The sequence below is a fragment of the Anastrepha ludens genome, chromosome 3, assembly GCF_028408465.1.
Source record: "Anastrepha ludens isolate Willacy chromosome 3, idAnaLude1.1, whole genome shotgun sequence".
Lineage (NCBI taxonomy): Eukaryota > Metazoa > Arthropoda > Insecta > Diptera > Tephritidae > Anastrepha > Anastrepha ludens.
Genome location: NC_071499.1, coordinates 75,248,040 through 75,264,088, shown reverse-complemented (window position 1 = coordinate 75,264,088; position 16,049 = coordinate 75,248,040). Strand labels below are relative to the sequence as shown.

Genomic DNA, 16,049 nt, shown 5'->3' with positions numbered 1-16,049 from the left:
CAAGGGTTAAGCGTAAAGTTTCTTACTACCCAACGGTTCACGCTATGCGGTTTTGTGAAACGAACGAGAGGCACAAAAAAGAACCAATTTTATGAAAAGCAAAAGCTTAAACTTAAAAAGAACTGAATCACACAGCCAGACAGTAAAAAGTCAACACTGGTAGATTACCTAACAACCTAGCGGTGGTCTGTTGTCTATTGCCGCTGGCTGGAATGTAAGAGCATAAACAGAGCAACAAGTAAATTATGATAACGAGAAGATGTGCAAACAACACAAAAAGTCATTAGTTGTGATCCACTGGCGAGCACTGGTGTGTTTGTGGCAAGCAAGGAAACCAATGAAAAAAGAAAAAGCGGCAACAAGTAATATTTAATTTGCAAGCCTCCGACCACAGGTGATGCAGTAGCACGGTTTGTTTAAGATGAAATGTAGTCTAAACATTTACTAACAAATAAGTAGCACACGCTAGATGAAGATATTGAAAGGCTCCAGAAATTTCACTTATACCTTAAGGTACAAGCTAAATAAATGTTTTCAGTGGAAGTCAGTTCAACTTAATTAATTGGCCGATTGAAGCGCAAATAATTTTTAGAAGAAATTAAAGGAATTTTAGTTCAAGTCTAGGGTGAGCAGATAATTATTTACCTTGCAAAATTAGACGCAATGCTGATAGCTAACAGACTGTGTGAAGTATTATTATCACTTCAAAGCGCACCACTCTAATTGGATAGTTGTCATTTCGCCAGTTGATTGGCAGTTGCTTTAGGAACGCCAGCAAGCAAAGTTGTGGCGAACTTTTGAGTGTGTGACATGGCGTTTAAGTACTTTTGTCCCTATTTCTATCTTTCAACGCGTTCGCTTTCATGGAGGACTCATGCTGTCAATAACTTTTTCGCCATAAACCAAGTTTTTCCATAATTGCCGGCAATGAAATATCGCTTCAGTAACAAAAGCTTGCCTTTCAGTCGTTGTGCATATCCTACTGGACATTCTGTATGCTTGTGTGCGTGAAGTCAGGTTTGTTAAATGCGTGTATGTGCGCCTTTTGGCACTTGCTTCGAACTGCTTTGCATGTCCAGTAGTCGTTTATTTGTCGTCAACACGTCACTGACAGTTATTACATTCCACAAACTTAAATAACATATATTACATAGCTACAGTTATATCTTACGACATACTGACAAACGTAAACGAATAAAGCATTTTTTCCTTTTGTATAATTTCCAAATTTAATTTACTTATAGTTTAGCGTAATTTTGCTCTTTGTTTTGATTACGCTTCGCCATCGCTTGCGCTAACTACTATCCCTACGTCCATGTATTTATCGTTGAGAGTGTTTAATATATTCACAATCACATACATACAAATGCAGACATTTGTAGATATTACGTGCGAGGCATCGGAAGCAGTCAAAGGAAGCACATGTTGCATGCAATTACCTCTACATACACTGTCGGCGGCTCGTTACTTCCTACTGAGAGTAATCGTACTTGACTCGGGTACGGAGTTAAGAGAGTAGTTACAAGAAGCAAAGAGAAAGTCTGCGCACTCTTTCGCTAATGCAGCAAATTAATGTGATGTATGTCAATTCAGCTGTTTCCTGGTATTCGCCATGGGGAGAAAGAAAATAATGTGGAGGAAATTGGGTAGAAAAATTTGGTGTAAATAGATAGAGAGCATGAAGCAGTGCACAGTTGATTTTCTAATGCTTACGAGTAAAAGCTACTATTAACTGTGTTTGTGTCATCGGTAACGTTCACTGAAATTTTCTGACAAATATTTTCGTAGAGAATTCTAGCCGTCAAATCTTATGTTTGAAAGAAAGTTTTGTACTTTTCTCTACATTTTAGAGATTTCAATGACTAAAATTTGGTTACCTTGAAACATTATTAAAAAGTATTGCGACATGCTGGACTATAAATTTGTTTCTATGCCAACCGAAATATCTAAATTGCTTCTACTCTGTTAGGTTACGCAAATACGGTAATTAAAACAGGTACTCCCACGTCCATACGGAAAATGCAAGTTTTTTAAATGGATAATAACAGATATTCAATTGTATGTGGTTTTTATTTCATAGATTAATGTAAAAAATATAAATTTTACTTAAAGAATCTTTTAAAACTTAAACTAGTGACAATAAGAACAAAAAGGAAATACTCATATGGTCATTAAAATTTGTAAGAAATAGAAATAAATGTAATAGGAAAAGAACTTGCCTCTCGGCAGGCAATGGCAAACCTCCGAGTGAGTGTATTTCTGCCATGAAAAAGCTCTTCAAAAAAATATCTGCCGTTCGGAGTCGGCTTGAAATTGTATTGTAAGTCACGCTATTTGTGGAACAACCTCAAGACGCACGCCACAAATAGGAGGAGAAGCTCGGCCTAACGCCCAAAAAGGGTGTACGCTCCAATTATATATATGCCGACTCCGAGCGGCATATATTTTTTATGAGGAGCTTCTTCATGACAGAAATACACTCGGAGGTTTGCCATTGTCTGCCGAGGGGTGACCGCTATTAGAAAAATGTTTTCTTAATTTTGGTGTTTCAACGAGATTCGAACCTACGTTCTCTCTGTGAATGCCGAATGGCAGTCACGCACCAACCCATTCGGCTACGGCGGCCGCGGGAAGAACTTAGTGGTTTTAAACACTAAAAATGCTCTTTAAGTTATCGAAGTTTAATCAATAATGATTTTCAATGACTTTTAGCATTCGATTTGACATAAAATTGATAATCCTATTGCAGGTTTCTGTGGGACTGTGATTCCCCATCTCCCCAAAGGTTTTCAATAGGGTTTTAGTCTATTGATTGGCTTGGCTTGCTCCTCAGCAAATGGTAGCATCACTTCTTGAAGTATATACTTGTAAATATATTTTTCCATATTTTTGGTTGTGAGGTGAGTAGGTCCTACTCCACTCCAAGAGAAGCATCTATTAATCATTGTGTTGCTGCCACTGTGCTTAACTATTTTTTTTGTTTTGTGAACCGCATCGAGAACTCTTACCCTTTAGAACTTCTGACCTTTCGCCCGGCATCATTTCACAATAAATTTATTTTAGTTTCATCTCTTCAAGGTATGTTATAGTATTTTCTCGTACACTCTGGTCCACACCGTAACTCGTGCTTTGGAGTGAAACTTTACCTCTTCCTTAAATTTGCTTGTTTCAACAGAGGAGCTCTACGAGCTATACTGCCTGGCAGGTTCATGTTGTACAATCGGTGTCGTGTTCTTTTTGGGCTTAAGAGCTTTTATCAAGGGAATAGTTTTCCAAGCATCTTCCAAGTGGAGGTGTATAACATCTGTCTATGTGTCGATAAACTTAGACAGGAACTTCCGTGATGAGCGAATTGCCATTCTGAGCTACGGCCAGGCGGCACTCAAGGCTTCTTCATCCTAAGTCCTCACTGGTGTGCTAGGAACACACGGTCGGATCCGGCTAATTTGGGTCCTAAGACACAAGAATATAACTGGGAACGAACTATGACATATTGGTAAGAGAGGCTGCCTCCTCTTCATTAATAGGACCCGAGCCCTTCTCAATAAATTTGTGGGATTTTTTGTTTGTTTTAAAATTCAAGAGTTAGCGAAATTTCAACAATAACTTTAAGTTTTTTCGAGCAGCACAATGAAATCGATAGATAAAGGCAACGTACCTATTTTAATGGCCATATGTGTAAGTCATTAAATATGTTAGGTCAGGTTAGGCTATGTGGTTTACCATGCGAGAAATCAAATTTGTCCTTTGGGGACGGGGTCTTACCCGACAGAAAAGAAACTGTAAGGGGTAGCTTGAAAGTTAAGACGAGGTAATGAAGAACCAAAGACCGAACGATATCTAACCACGGTTGTATTAACTGCCTAATTATTCGTATGAAATTCATCAAGTTCTTAATATTTGTGTTCGCTATATTTGCGAGTGCAGCACAGAAGGGAGTAGCGCTCGAAGTCTATGTTTTAAAGCTGCGAGAGGAGAACAGTGGAGGAGAAGATGCTGAGATAATTCCAGCTCAACCTTCAAACAGCTTTTGCAAATAGGACTCAAATTAGTTGCGTGTCTCATAGCAAGCATACCTAGCGGCCAATGTTCGGTAAAAGCACCCACAAAAATCGAAAGCTGTAATTTTGTCAACCTCCTATAAACATGCAGTCTGAAGGCTTCCGCGACGTTGCATGGTTTTGTAATTGTCCTGCGCTCGCTGAGTTGACGCGTAGTCTACCTTTTTAGGAGCAGACCAGGGGATTCTGAGCCTCTTATATCGAGGAAAAACAATCTCATGGATCCCCTGTGAGCTAGCTCATCCACCCAGTAGTTTCCAGTAATGTTCCTGGCAAATGAACCTGATTTCAAGGAATTTGAATGCAGACGAAAGGGAAGTTAAGCATTCCCCGACCATTTTTGATCGCACTATCATCAAGCCGAAGCCACTTGGCCGTCAGATCGAGTGTTTACTTCCTTGAAAGTTGCAACACAAGTTGATACCTGCGCACTTCACAGAGTACTGCCATCCATACTTTAAGCCATCCGTGATCACGTTCACCTCCAAATGCCTCTGAATGCTCCTCATAAAAACTTAAAAAAAGTATATATCTGCTGTTCAGATTCGGCTTAAAAGTGTAGGTCCCTCCATTTATGGAACAACATCAAGATGCACGCCCCAAATAGGAGGAGGAGCTCGGCCAAACACCCAAAAAGGGTGTAGGCGCCAATTATATTTATATATATATTTGCGTTACAGCGATGTATGAATGACCGCCCTTGTTTCTGCAGCATACGTGGGAATTGGTCGAATACACGTCTTATAGATTCTTATTTTGCCTTCGATCCTCATGGGCTTGTTTCTCCATACAGAAGTTCTCAGACAGCGATGCTGCTTTGTTTGCCGCTTGCTTTACTTCTATTCATAAATCTCTATTGTTGGTGATGCTTGATTCCAGATAGAATTTAACTGAAGAACCTGCGTTATGGATTCTTTGGACAAAACGAAGCATTTGGTTTTTTCAGCATATTTTTGTACACTTCGGCATCTTGCTCAAATTTGAATATAAGTCTCTGTAGGTCGTCTACATTCTCAGTAATAAGAACTGAGTTGTTTGCATAACTAAATAGATTTCATAAAAAATATACTTTTTTCGTCGAAAGCTAGTTTCGAGTATTTGGATTAAAGCGGCAAGTTTGTATGGTGGAGGCACGCAACTGCTTTGGGCAGAAAGGGATATACGAGTATGGCCAGAACGATACACCGTTACTACCGCAAAACTGACTTTGTCGAGTCACCTATAGGCAAGTACAATTATTTGGATATTTTATATAGAGTTTGAGGCAGAATATTACACAACTAAGGTAAGACATGGACATAAGTGCACTTCCGCAATCCCATTGAGTATTCGTGAGATTTATTAGAAAGTAATATTCTGATAAGAATATCAAATATTCTATGCCCCAACTAGGAGCTAGGAGCATATATAATATTCTGTCACCCAACATAACCTCAAAAAAAAAAACAAAAAAAGCAACAGCTGATGGATATAAATACTAAATAATTTTGCAAACTAACAAACTAAAGTCTAAGTACCTAGACGCATTTACTAAGAGAATGGAATACACCACTACAGCTACTGAACTTCATAAGTCAAAGTTTTATTTAGAAGTAAGATGTCTAGCCTGCATATATACACTGCACCCTGTTGTACTAAACGGCAATTTGAAGTTGCGATTATGCTCCAAAAATAGTTCTTGGACAGTTTTGAATAAAAGGTGCAACAGAAAATCCGTGATTCCAACGATTTCTTTCTGGTGCATGGAAGATGAGGTTTTGGTAGAGGCTGATCGAAAAAGATCGTGGTCAAAAGCCCGCTGAGCCGACTCCAACGATGGTCAAGTCCGAATGGACAGCTAAGAAGGTTTTGCCGGAATGTGTTTGATGGGGTTGAGCTGAAATCTTTTAGCTGTTTCCTTCGTCCCAAACACTTAATGCGGATTTCTGTTGCCAGAAGCAAAGCAAATTGAAGCAAGCGGTGTAACAGAAGCGATAAGCATTGGCGAATAGGAAGGGCATTTTGCTACGGCAAGACAATGGCAGGCAGCATATATTTTTATGAATCGACAAAACCTTCGAGCGCTTCTATGGGAAGTTATTTTGCATCTGTCCTCTAACTCATGCCTGGAATTAAGCGAGTATACTCCTTTCAAGCATTTGCTATACATATTTTCTTCACAACACAAAACTGGACGTAAAAAGTGCTTATGAAAATGAGCTGGGAAAACATTTTAATAATAATAACGAGAACTACTTCAATTAAATAATTACTAATTTTTAATTCATTTAATAAAATACTTTAATTGGAAAGCCATATTTTGTCATTGAAAGACATAACTGGGTGAAGCAGAGCACTCCACTAAGCAGTGCCATTGCATCATTAATATTTATGTATAAATATCTACCTATTTGCGTAACTTTTAATTCCCAAGTTAATGCCTTACACGCGGCAAAACTCATTACAAAGCAAATGGAATAATTTCAGGAGCAGCATCCATGCTTCAGTGTCTCAAATTACGAGTACTATACGCAGCCTTGAAACGGCAAGGGGTTTAAAGCCTTGATGCTCTCTCACACGCACTCCTCTCCGCACGCACCTACATAATCACATCAAAAATACCCCACTGAGTTTCACTTCAATTTCAACAAACCAGTATAGGTAAAACAAACCAAATCAAGTAAAACAAACCAAATCAAGTAGAAATAAAAAATACGAAAAAAAATATATAAAAAAGTACGAGAGAAGGGAAATAATAGAAAAATTGTGAATTGCAGAGTATGAGAGGCGGAAAGTTTAAAAAAGTTAAGATACAACTCCAAGTGAGATTACCTAGCTAGTAGAGATGCCAATTTTTTCGATGTTTCGAAACCGCAGTTCCGAGATTTATCCCGGTATTTAGATATCCATCTAAAAAAAAAAATTTTAAAAGCTCTCCTACCATCTAATAAATAATAAATGTCTTTTAATAAATTTTTCTTTAAAACGAAAATTATTTCATTAGTAAGAAAAGCAAAGACAATAGTGAAATTTATACGAATTTATGTAATAGTACTTTAACATGCACATATGTGATAATGGTGATAGCTATGATTGTCTATCTCGTGCCAGAGTTCATGAGTAGTTTACACGTTTCAGATTTGGTTGTGTGAACATAAATGACAATGAACATACGGACCACCCAAAATCATTCATCACTGAAAATCAATCGAAATTGTTCCTAAGTTTATCAAAAATGAACAGAAATCATCGTTGGAATTCATGGAATCGGAGTTAAATATCTCCAAAACATCGATTTGTCCCATGGTAACTGATCGTTTGGGCTTACGAAAGGCCTGTGCACGTTTCATTCCGCACAAGTTAACTGAGGACCAAAAATTGCTCAGAACTCAACATTCGAAAGATCTCATTAAAGAGGCGAGAAAAGACGAGAACTTCCTTTACAACGTTTTGTGTACGCAGAGGCTATTTAAAATCCTTGTGCTGACATCCTGAAGGGCATTCCGGTCAATGACCTGAACACTCTTTCGAAAAGCTTTTAGATCGCGAAAAACCGTGTATCGAGGCCAGAGGTGACTATTTTGAATAAATAAACCCGAAGTTATGAGAACAAAGCTTCTGTCGTTTCTATTACAGCTCAGCCTTGTTTATTTTGGATTTCACCTTGTATGTACGTACCTGAAGCGGAGGGCCGTACACTCATATTATTTTATTTATTTATTTATTAGAATTGTTATATAATACTAAAACTAATACAAGAACGAGTACTAGCTACCAGGGCCTACAACTCGATAGTTAGATAGAACAGTCTGTGTTATTATTAGCAAATCATATTAAATCGTAGTACTTAAGTTACAATCTTTCAAAAAATTATTTAAAGCAGTTAAATTGGTGGTAGAAACAGTAGCCAGTAGAGCAGAAGGTTTGGTGGATCCGAAGTGTTTTTTTCCTGAAACTTTCTAAGGTACGACAATCGTTTAAAAGATGGTCAGCTGATGAGTTATTATCACAAAATGGACATTGTTGTTGGGTACCTCCTGTGAGGAGGTGTTGGTTTGTAAGTTTAGTATGTCCAATTCTAAGTCGGGCGAACTGGCTTGATAAATATCGAGGTATATTGCTTGGGTATAGAGGTGGTTTCCGCTTGTCGTTAAATTCAGTAAACCGATACGTAAACGTATACCATTCTGTCAATAAACTGGAAATAATGGGCTTTTTGCTGGCATAAGTCGAGCTGTTTCGTCGGCTCGCTCGTTGCCTAAGATGTTTTTATGGTCTGGTACCCACATAATGTTGATCTTTTTTAAGTTTCGAAGACAAAGGTTTCTTATTTTTTCAACCAATTTGCTACTACTATTAATGTTTTGTATGGCTTTAATATACGGCATGCTATCAATACAAATGAGGAACTTTCCTTTCTTTCCTTTACTGCGAAGAGTTGTTGATAGGTCGAACTACTTGTCGTAGATTTATTAAGTGCATGAAGAACAGTGTTGAAATTTAATTTATAGATGTATAAACCACTATGGTTGGGAGTTTAATTTAGTGCAGCTCCTAGGTGGAGTCAAATCAATCTCTAAGCCATTCGAAATACAGCGGCAAATTGTGGACTTGAGCATATTTCTACGTTTGAGTCGGAACGCCGATATGTAATCCTTGTGCAAAATATGATTATTAGTAGAAAAGAGTTTCGATTAGTAGCCATGTCGCTTCGGTTAAACGTTCCTTTATAGTAGGGAGAAAAGCTTCAGCCAAAACACATTTTACGGGGGATGTTGGGAACGCGTTTATACTACGAAGAGCAGCGGTATGGTATGGAGCATCAAGTAGCTTAATATTAGTATTGGCGGTCCATCCGTACACAGGTAGGCCGTAGTCTATCTTAGAAAGTATGATTGCTCTAGTGATATTGACTAAGGTGTTTGTATGGATTAAGGAGAGTTTGGATGACAAATACTTGAGTATATTGAGTCTGGCAGCTAGATTTCTTCTTAAAACTAAACAATGTTGCTTAAATTTAAATCTTTTATGAAATGTTATGCCTAAAATTTTTAAGAAGCTTACATTTTCAATATTCAATTTATTAATTGTCAAAGTGGGGTATAAACAATAACGTTTTTTGCAAATATGCAATATTTTACATTTTCCAATTGATAGGTTTGCTCCGAAAAGCTCACCCCACGTATTTATGTCTGTAATTATATTTTTAAATGTGTTGTTTACTTTAGTTAAATTCTTTTCTTTTGTAAAAATTACTGCGTCATAAACAGATAGACCTATGTTTCTATATTTTAAAATAATTTTATTAAATTGTTCTAATGCTATGACAAATAGTACAACTGACAAAGGGGACCCTTAAGGGATCCCATTCATATTATATTATTTTAATATTATTTGATGCAACTCGAATATTAATATATTGCTTATTTAAATAGTTGAACATTGAATACAAAAAAAATCCTACTGTTCTCTACACACTTTGTTGTCAACCCAAAGCGGTTTTCAGTGTTGCCATTTTGCTATAAAAGGGGATTTTTCTATCTTATATTCGGGAACAAAAACACTGGGATCCCGGAATTTCAGGATTGACATCCCTACTAGTTGGTCTTGTATTTAAATCATAGGATTCATTGAGTGTATTTGAGTTTCTCTGTATGTATATTAAGGATTTTTATTGAAAGAAAAAGAAATAAATTAAAATTAAAACTAAAATTAAAATTAATCACGTAATCCTACAGGTTAAGGCATCACCAGCAGCAACAAAGGTTGAGCGTAGATTTTTAAATTACTGCTACAAACAAAGTTGAACAATTTAAAAAAAAATTTATAAATATTCCCACCGGTTAAGGCATCACCACCAGCAAAAAGTTTAAGCATAGATTTTTGAATTTTTATTAAAAAATATTTTAGAAATTTGAAAAAAAAGACTAAAACATTCCTACCGACTCATCAGGCGAAGGTTATTTTTTAACACATTTTAAAAATAATCCTACCTACTAAGGCATCTCTAGCAAAAAAAGGTTAAGTGTAACGTTTGTCTTTAGCGCGGCATTGCCCTTGGATTTGAAGGACATGGGGAGAATGTTAGCTATCAAATGCCGCGCTGATCCGTTCAACCTGTTGCTAATGGCCTCAAAATGTGTTATTTGCACACGCCATAAAGGCCATACGAGCAAAGCAACAACAACAACATGTGTGTTCATACTTATGCATGTATCTATTTGCATACATATAAGTGGCTTGTAAAAATACTATATAGTTGCCTGCTGTCAACTATGAACGTCTTTGATTTTTTAACTTCCTTGTCAAGGTGGCCGGCACGGCACAGCTGTTTTCCCATGTGAATGAAGCATTTTTTTTTTACGCCCAGTTGCCGGGCAGCAATCGTGACGCCGAATGTCAACTGGGCTCGTGGGCACTGCCGAACAGTAAAGATTAGCTACAACACAGAACAAGCGCCATCACCCCATTGGCCCTGCAACATTGTCCTCATAAAAGGGAAAATGCGCGCCAAAGCAAAGGACACTGCGTGCGCTCACATTAATAGCATTCATTTGTTCTTCTTCCCATTGCCATTTGCTCTCTTAGTTACATTGTATGCACGCTCTTAATTGCAATTTTCTCAATATTTACCAAATGTGAACTCTATTTTATGTTTTTGCTTCTTCGTTTCTGGTCTTTTTCCTTTGTATACGCAGGTACTTGTTGTATTCGAGGCGAGATACACATCTCCCGACGATGCTGCTGGTAACTTTGAGCCGACCAATCTGGTGCGACCCATACAGGAGCAGCAGAATATTAGCTGTAGCAGCCAAAGTTTGGACGATGATCAACAGATGCTTCTCGACATCGAACAGAACATAGCGAATCTGGAGCGTAGTTTGAATCGAGGTAAAGTAATAAAAAGCGAAATTTCAAGTGATACTGAAAGAATATCAAATGAAATATTTTGAAACAAAAATCTAGCAATTCGGAAATATTTGAAAATTAGCTCATTTGTGCTATACATTTTTGCGCTAAAATGAGAATGGGTGAAATTTGAAAAAATTTGAACAATTTTAAATCAACGCAGTGGGTGTTCAATAAAGTTCTAACTAGCTTCTTTATTGCTTAAAAATATAAATATGAAAAGTTAAAAGAAATGTGTCCATTTATTGGTGAAGCTTTGGAGCGCACGTGTACTAGGCGTTAAGTGGAGTGAACAAACCGATAATAATTGAGCTGCGTAGCAACAGATGTGCGGATAAATTAAAACTAAAGATTTAAAAAAATTTACTGAGTGCCAAGGTACATACATAGCAGATAGTATCAGTAGAACAAAAACAACAAGAACAGTGCATTTTATTTTTGCTTTTAATCTTTAGTATGTCAAAATGTATAAACAAAAATTAGTATTATGAGTAATTTAACCAGAACTTGCGATTTTAAGAGCTAAATAGCGCGAAAAAACTTAAATCAGCTGCTGTGCAAATGCTATCTGTTCAATGTGCCCTGCAATTTCGTTTTTTATTTTAAATGCGGGCGAAAAATTTAATGTTCTACACAAAAAAAAACAAAAAAACAACAAGTTTCGAAGTAGCGCTTTTATGTGAAATAAATAAATACTTCAGTGGCAATACCGATTGTATTTTAGGTGCATCCATGTAACTCATCAAACCGTAAAATAGCGCGAAGATTTACCTAAAATAAAATATAATACTGCCATGAGGGTGTAAAAATTAAAAAAAATTATTACAAACCTTCAAAACTGCAGCTTCGTTTTACTCAAAAATTTACAAGTGCCCATTGATACATGCTCTCGTACAAAGCAAACAGGCAGCAACAGAGTTGAACAGCCTAAAAATTTAAAATGCATCCCATTCGTTGCGACTGGCTAGTATTCAAATTAGAAGGAACCTTTTATGTAAATAAAGGAAAATTTCGCAAATTAAAATACTGCATAATGTAACAAGCTTTCAGGCAGTAGGCACAGAAAACATCATTTATGCTTGAGCAATATGGAAGTGCATAATTGATGAATATATGATATAAAAAGTTTATGAAGTAACTAAAATAATAATTCCTTATTTTTTGTCGGTGTTTTCGCAGAGCAGTTAAAATAACGAAAGCGTGAAGTTATATAAAGAATAAGGGAAAACCTGACATGTGAATAAACAGACGCGCAAGTATGTATGTAGATGGAGCAAACACAAAAGTAAAAGAAAATGTTGTGCGGTTAGAAAAATTTCCATAAAAAAAAACAATACATTTTGTATAAAATAAAAATGAACCCATACATTTTTGCAGACAAATTTTGCTCTGCAAAAAAATCTTTTCCGTGTACGTATGTGTGTGTGAGCGCATACAGACAAATAAATTTCAAGTATTTGTGAGGGAGTTTTAACTAGAGAATTTTTTAAGTTTACATAAAGTAGCGAGAATAACTGAGTAGTTAATGATTTTTTTGTTTTTTGATTTTTAATATTTACAATGTTTGGGAAATATTCAGTACGCACGCTTTGGAAAAAAGAATGTAGAGGGGGGATAGCAGGGTATATCGCCATCCGAAAATTGAAAACCGAAAACCTTCCGGAGGCTTATAGCTTTTAAGTTTAGTTTAAAGTTGTGCAATTTGGCGAAGTGACACCTCAAAAAAAGGGCGAAGTTCGAACTTTTAGCTTTAGTTTAGCGTGGAGAAATCTTTTTCAAAATGTAAATATTGTTTTATTTGCAAAAAAGCTACGCAGAAGAAAATTTGGCTTGGCTGGATTATGTTATATGCGCTTATAGCTCATAGAAAGCCAGAAACCTGAAAGTAATGACATAAAAGGTATCACATAAAACTAGATAGTAATTACAGTGGCTCAATAAAGAACTCGGACAGACATGGCAGACCGCTTCAAATTCAAAATTTTTGTAAGAAATGCAAGTGAAATATTTTTATGTTTAAAGTTTTCGATGAGATATTCAAATAGGATTTTAAAAATAGTAATAATAATTTACAAATCCATTACCTCCTTGTTATAAAAAAATTGATCTTGCAGCATTCGCAAAATTGGTGTCAAAAAAGAAGTCGGTTATCTGGCATTATTGCGATTGTTGGGCACTTTAAAACGGAGAATGACACAGTTAATTTGCTTTCCCAGCAAAGAAAGAACCAAACGCAATGCGGTAAAGTAAAATTTGAGTCATGCTTTACTGAATAAAAGTCTAAATTATAAACCTGGGTATACAGCGTGGACAAAGCTCAATTGAAGTCAGATATTTATGTAAATCTTAGTCATCATGAAAAGGTTAGAACCGTTCGGACAATCGCAGAAATAGTGGATAGACCCCGTTCGACTGTATACGACGTGATAAACTGTTTCAAAGAAACAAAATCCGTGGAAAATAAGAATAAATTAAGGCGGCCAAAACTGTTTTCGGATGCAGATGAACGGTGCATATATATATATATATATAATTGGTGCGTACACCCTTTATGGGTATTTGGCCGAGCTCCTCCTCCTATTTGTGGTGTGCGTCTTGATGGTGTTCCACAAATGGTGGGACCTACAGTTTTAAGCCGACTCCGAATGGCAGATATTTTTATGAGGAGCTTTTTCATGGCAGAAATACACTCGGAGGTTTGTCATTGCCTGCCGAAGGGCGATCGCTATTAGAAAAAACTTTTTCTTAATTTTGGTGTTTCACCGAGATTCGAACCTACGTTCTCTCTGTGAATTCCGAATGGTAGTCACGCACCAACTCATTCGGCTACGGCGGCCGGTAGATAGTGCAACAAATTAAGAAAAATCCAAATTTGAGCGCTCCTCAGCTTGCAACAAAAACATACAAATAGTGATGCGAAAGAATATTTCTAATTGGAGGGTTACACGAAAAAACCTTTCGTCAACGAGATTAACCTACACAAAAGAATAAAATTCGAAAAGCGTTATGGGAATAAGGATTTCGAGTTCTGGAATCACGTTTTATTTGCAGATGAAAGCAGGATTAACATATTTAGCTCAGATGGGCAATCATATGTGTGAAGAGGACCTAATAAAGAGTTGCTGAAAAAAAATTGCGTCCGACAGTTAAACATGGGTGGTTGTATGCCCGCTGCTGGTACTGGAAATGTATGCTTCATTGACGGCAATGTGGACCACAAACCATACCTGACAATTATGATAGAAAATCTGGTCCAAAGTGCTGAAAAGTTGGGAATTAAGTACAATTTCTAGTACTATCAAGACAACGATCCCAACCATTAGGCACTTGATATCCGTGTAGTGGCTTATGCACAACCGCCCTAAAGTACTCGAAACACCTCCACAATCTCCAGATATCAATGTATTTGAACATCTGTGGGCTCATTTGGAAAACCAACTGAAAAAGCCTGCTATTAGGGGCAAGAAAGAGTTAGAAGATGCTATTAAAGAAGAGTGGGGGAAAATAGATTCATTAATATGCAAGAAATTAGTCGAATCCATCCATCTGAATGTTGTGAGAAAAAGAAAGGCTTGCCGACTAAGTATTAATTATATTGTTTTTTCTTAAATATTATTTCCCTAACTCTACCTTATATACATAAATGTCCGAGTTCTTTTTAGCATGTATTTTGCTAAGTTTTTATGTTTGTGTTTTCTATGTACGAATGAGTTGAAGTTTGTTTATGTTTTTTGCAGTTTTGAGGAATTCGCTTGAAGACCGAAAATAAATGTGTCCCATAAACGCATTAGATTCGCATTTTTAAATATATTTTTTGATTTAAAACCATATCACTTGGGTGTCCGAGTTCTTTATTGAGCCACTGTGAAAACCAAAAGGTATGTTTTTTATGTGTACTTTATTGCTTGGATAAGCTTCATGAAGGAGACCTAGCGTTTTTTAGAAACAGAATTTCGCCACAAAAATTCCATAATCATATCTGCAGCTTGCGTGGTTATAATCGTCCATATAAAAGTAGCGTTTTATCACGCGCCATTGGAAATGCTATATGGCTGGAAATATGGACCTTAAAACTCTCCGACATGAATAGACTGGAAGCACGCGTGGGTCCCCTCTTGGAAGCAGCTAGAGACCGCGAATTATTTTCAAATATAGTTCAAATTTTAAATTAAAAAAAAAGAGAAAAAAAATTGTATTACTTTTAAATTCTATAGTCGCTTACATTGATTGCAGGGTTCAAACCCCCCAGACGAAGTTTTAAAAATTTTTTTTACATGAATCGATAAGAAAAAAAAATAGCATTGCAACAAAAGTTGGAACCCCCCTAAATCTGAGAGTCTGCGCACGGGCCTGCAAGAAGCAATGCGCTTTAAACACATTACCTCTGACTGTCTCTGCCGGGGCATGAAAAAATATTTTATAATTAAATTTTTGGGCTATTTTTACTTACTTACTTCTTTAACTTTCAAAAGGATCTTGACAATTTTTAAAACCCATTATCTAGTCATTAAAAAAAGTTGTGGTCAAAAGGAAGATATGCATGTCGATTTCCCAGCATTTCTACTGTTACTGGCGCAATAATTGTCGAATTTAAATTTTTTGTACTTTAGCGAGCCTTCTTTGCTTAAAAATCACTGAAGGTTTTCCTTGATATATCGAAGAGAGGTTTTAGTTCCAAGTATTTTTTTTAATAAATTCACCGAGTGCTACATTTTCCATTGTAAAACATACTCGTAAGCAGCAACTATGTTGGATTGAGTTTTTATGTTTTTAAATCTTGTAGCGTAAATCATTAGAACTGCCAACGTCCACAAAATAAAAAAACCAAAAATTAAAAAATAATAAATAAAACATCAAAAACGAAAAAAAATCTAATAAAAAAAATACTCGATCGTGGAGATTCTTTAACCGGAGTGCTCTCCGTTCACGCTTAAAAATGTGCCAGCAATATACAAATTTATGAAGCTCTCACAGAGATGAATAACATTAACATGGCGATTAACAGTAACAGCGATTTAGAAAAATGTGAAAAATTTTAAATATTTTACGAAGTGCCATGGGCCGACTATTAAACAAAGCACAAAATTTTCAACAATTATT

At 36.4% G+C, this 16,049-nt stretch overlaps 1 protein-coding gene across 1 annotated transcript in view; it reads left to right on the top strand.

Annotated features, from left to right (window-relative positions):
- The window catches only part of LOC128858223 (otoferlin-like), a 192,099-nt gene that overhangs the window by 105,103 nt on the left and 70,947 nt on the right, over positions 1 to 16,049 (top strand). The window contains exon 7 of the mRNA XM_054094303.1: positions 10,739 to 10,931. Within this exon, the coding sequence (XP_053950278.1) occupies positions 10,739 to 10,931 (193 nt within the window). The remainder of the gene's footprint in view (positions 1 to 10,738; positions 10,932 to 16,049) is intronic.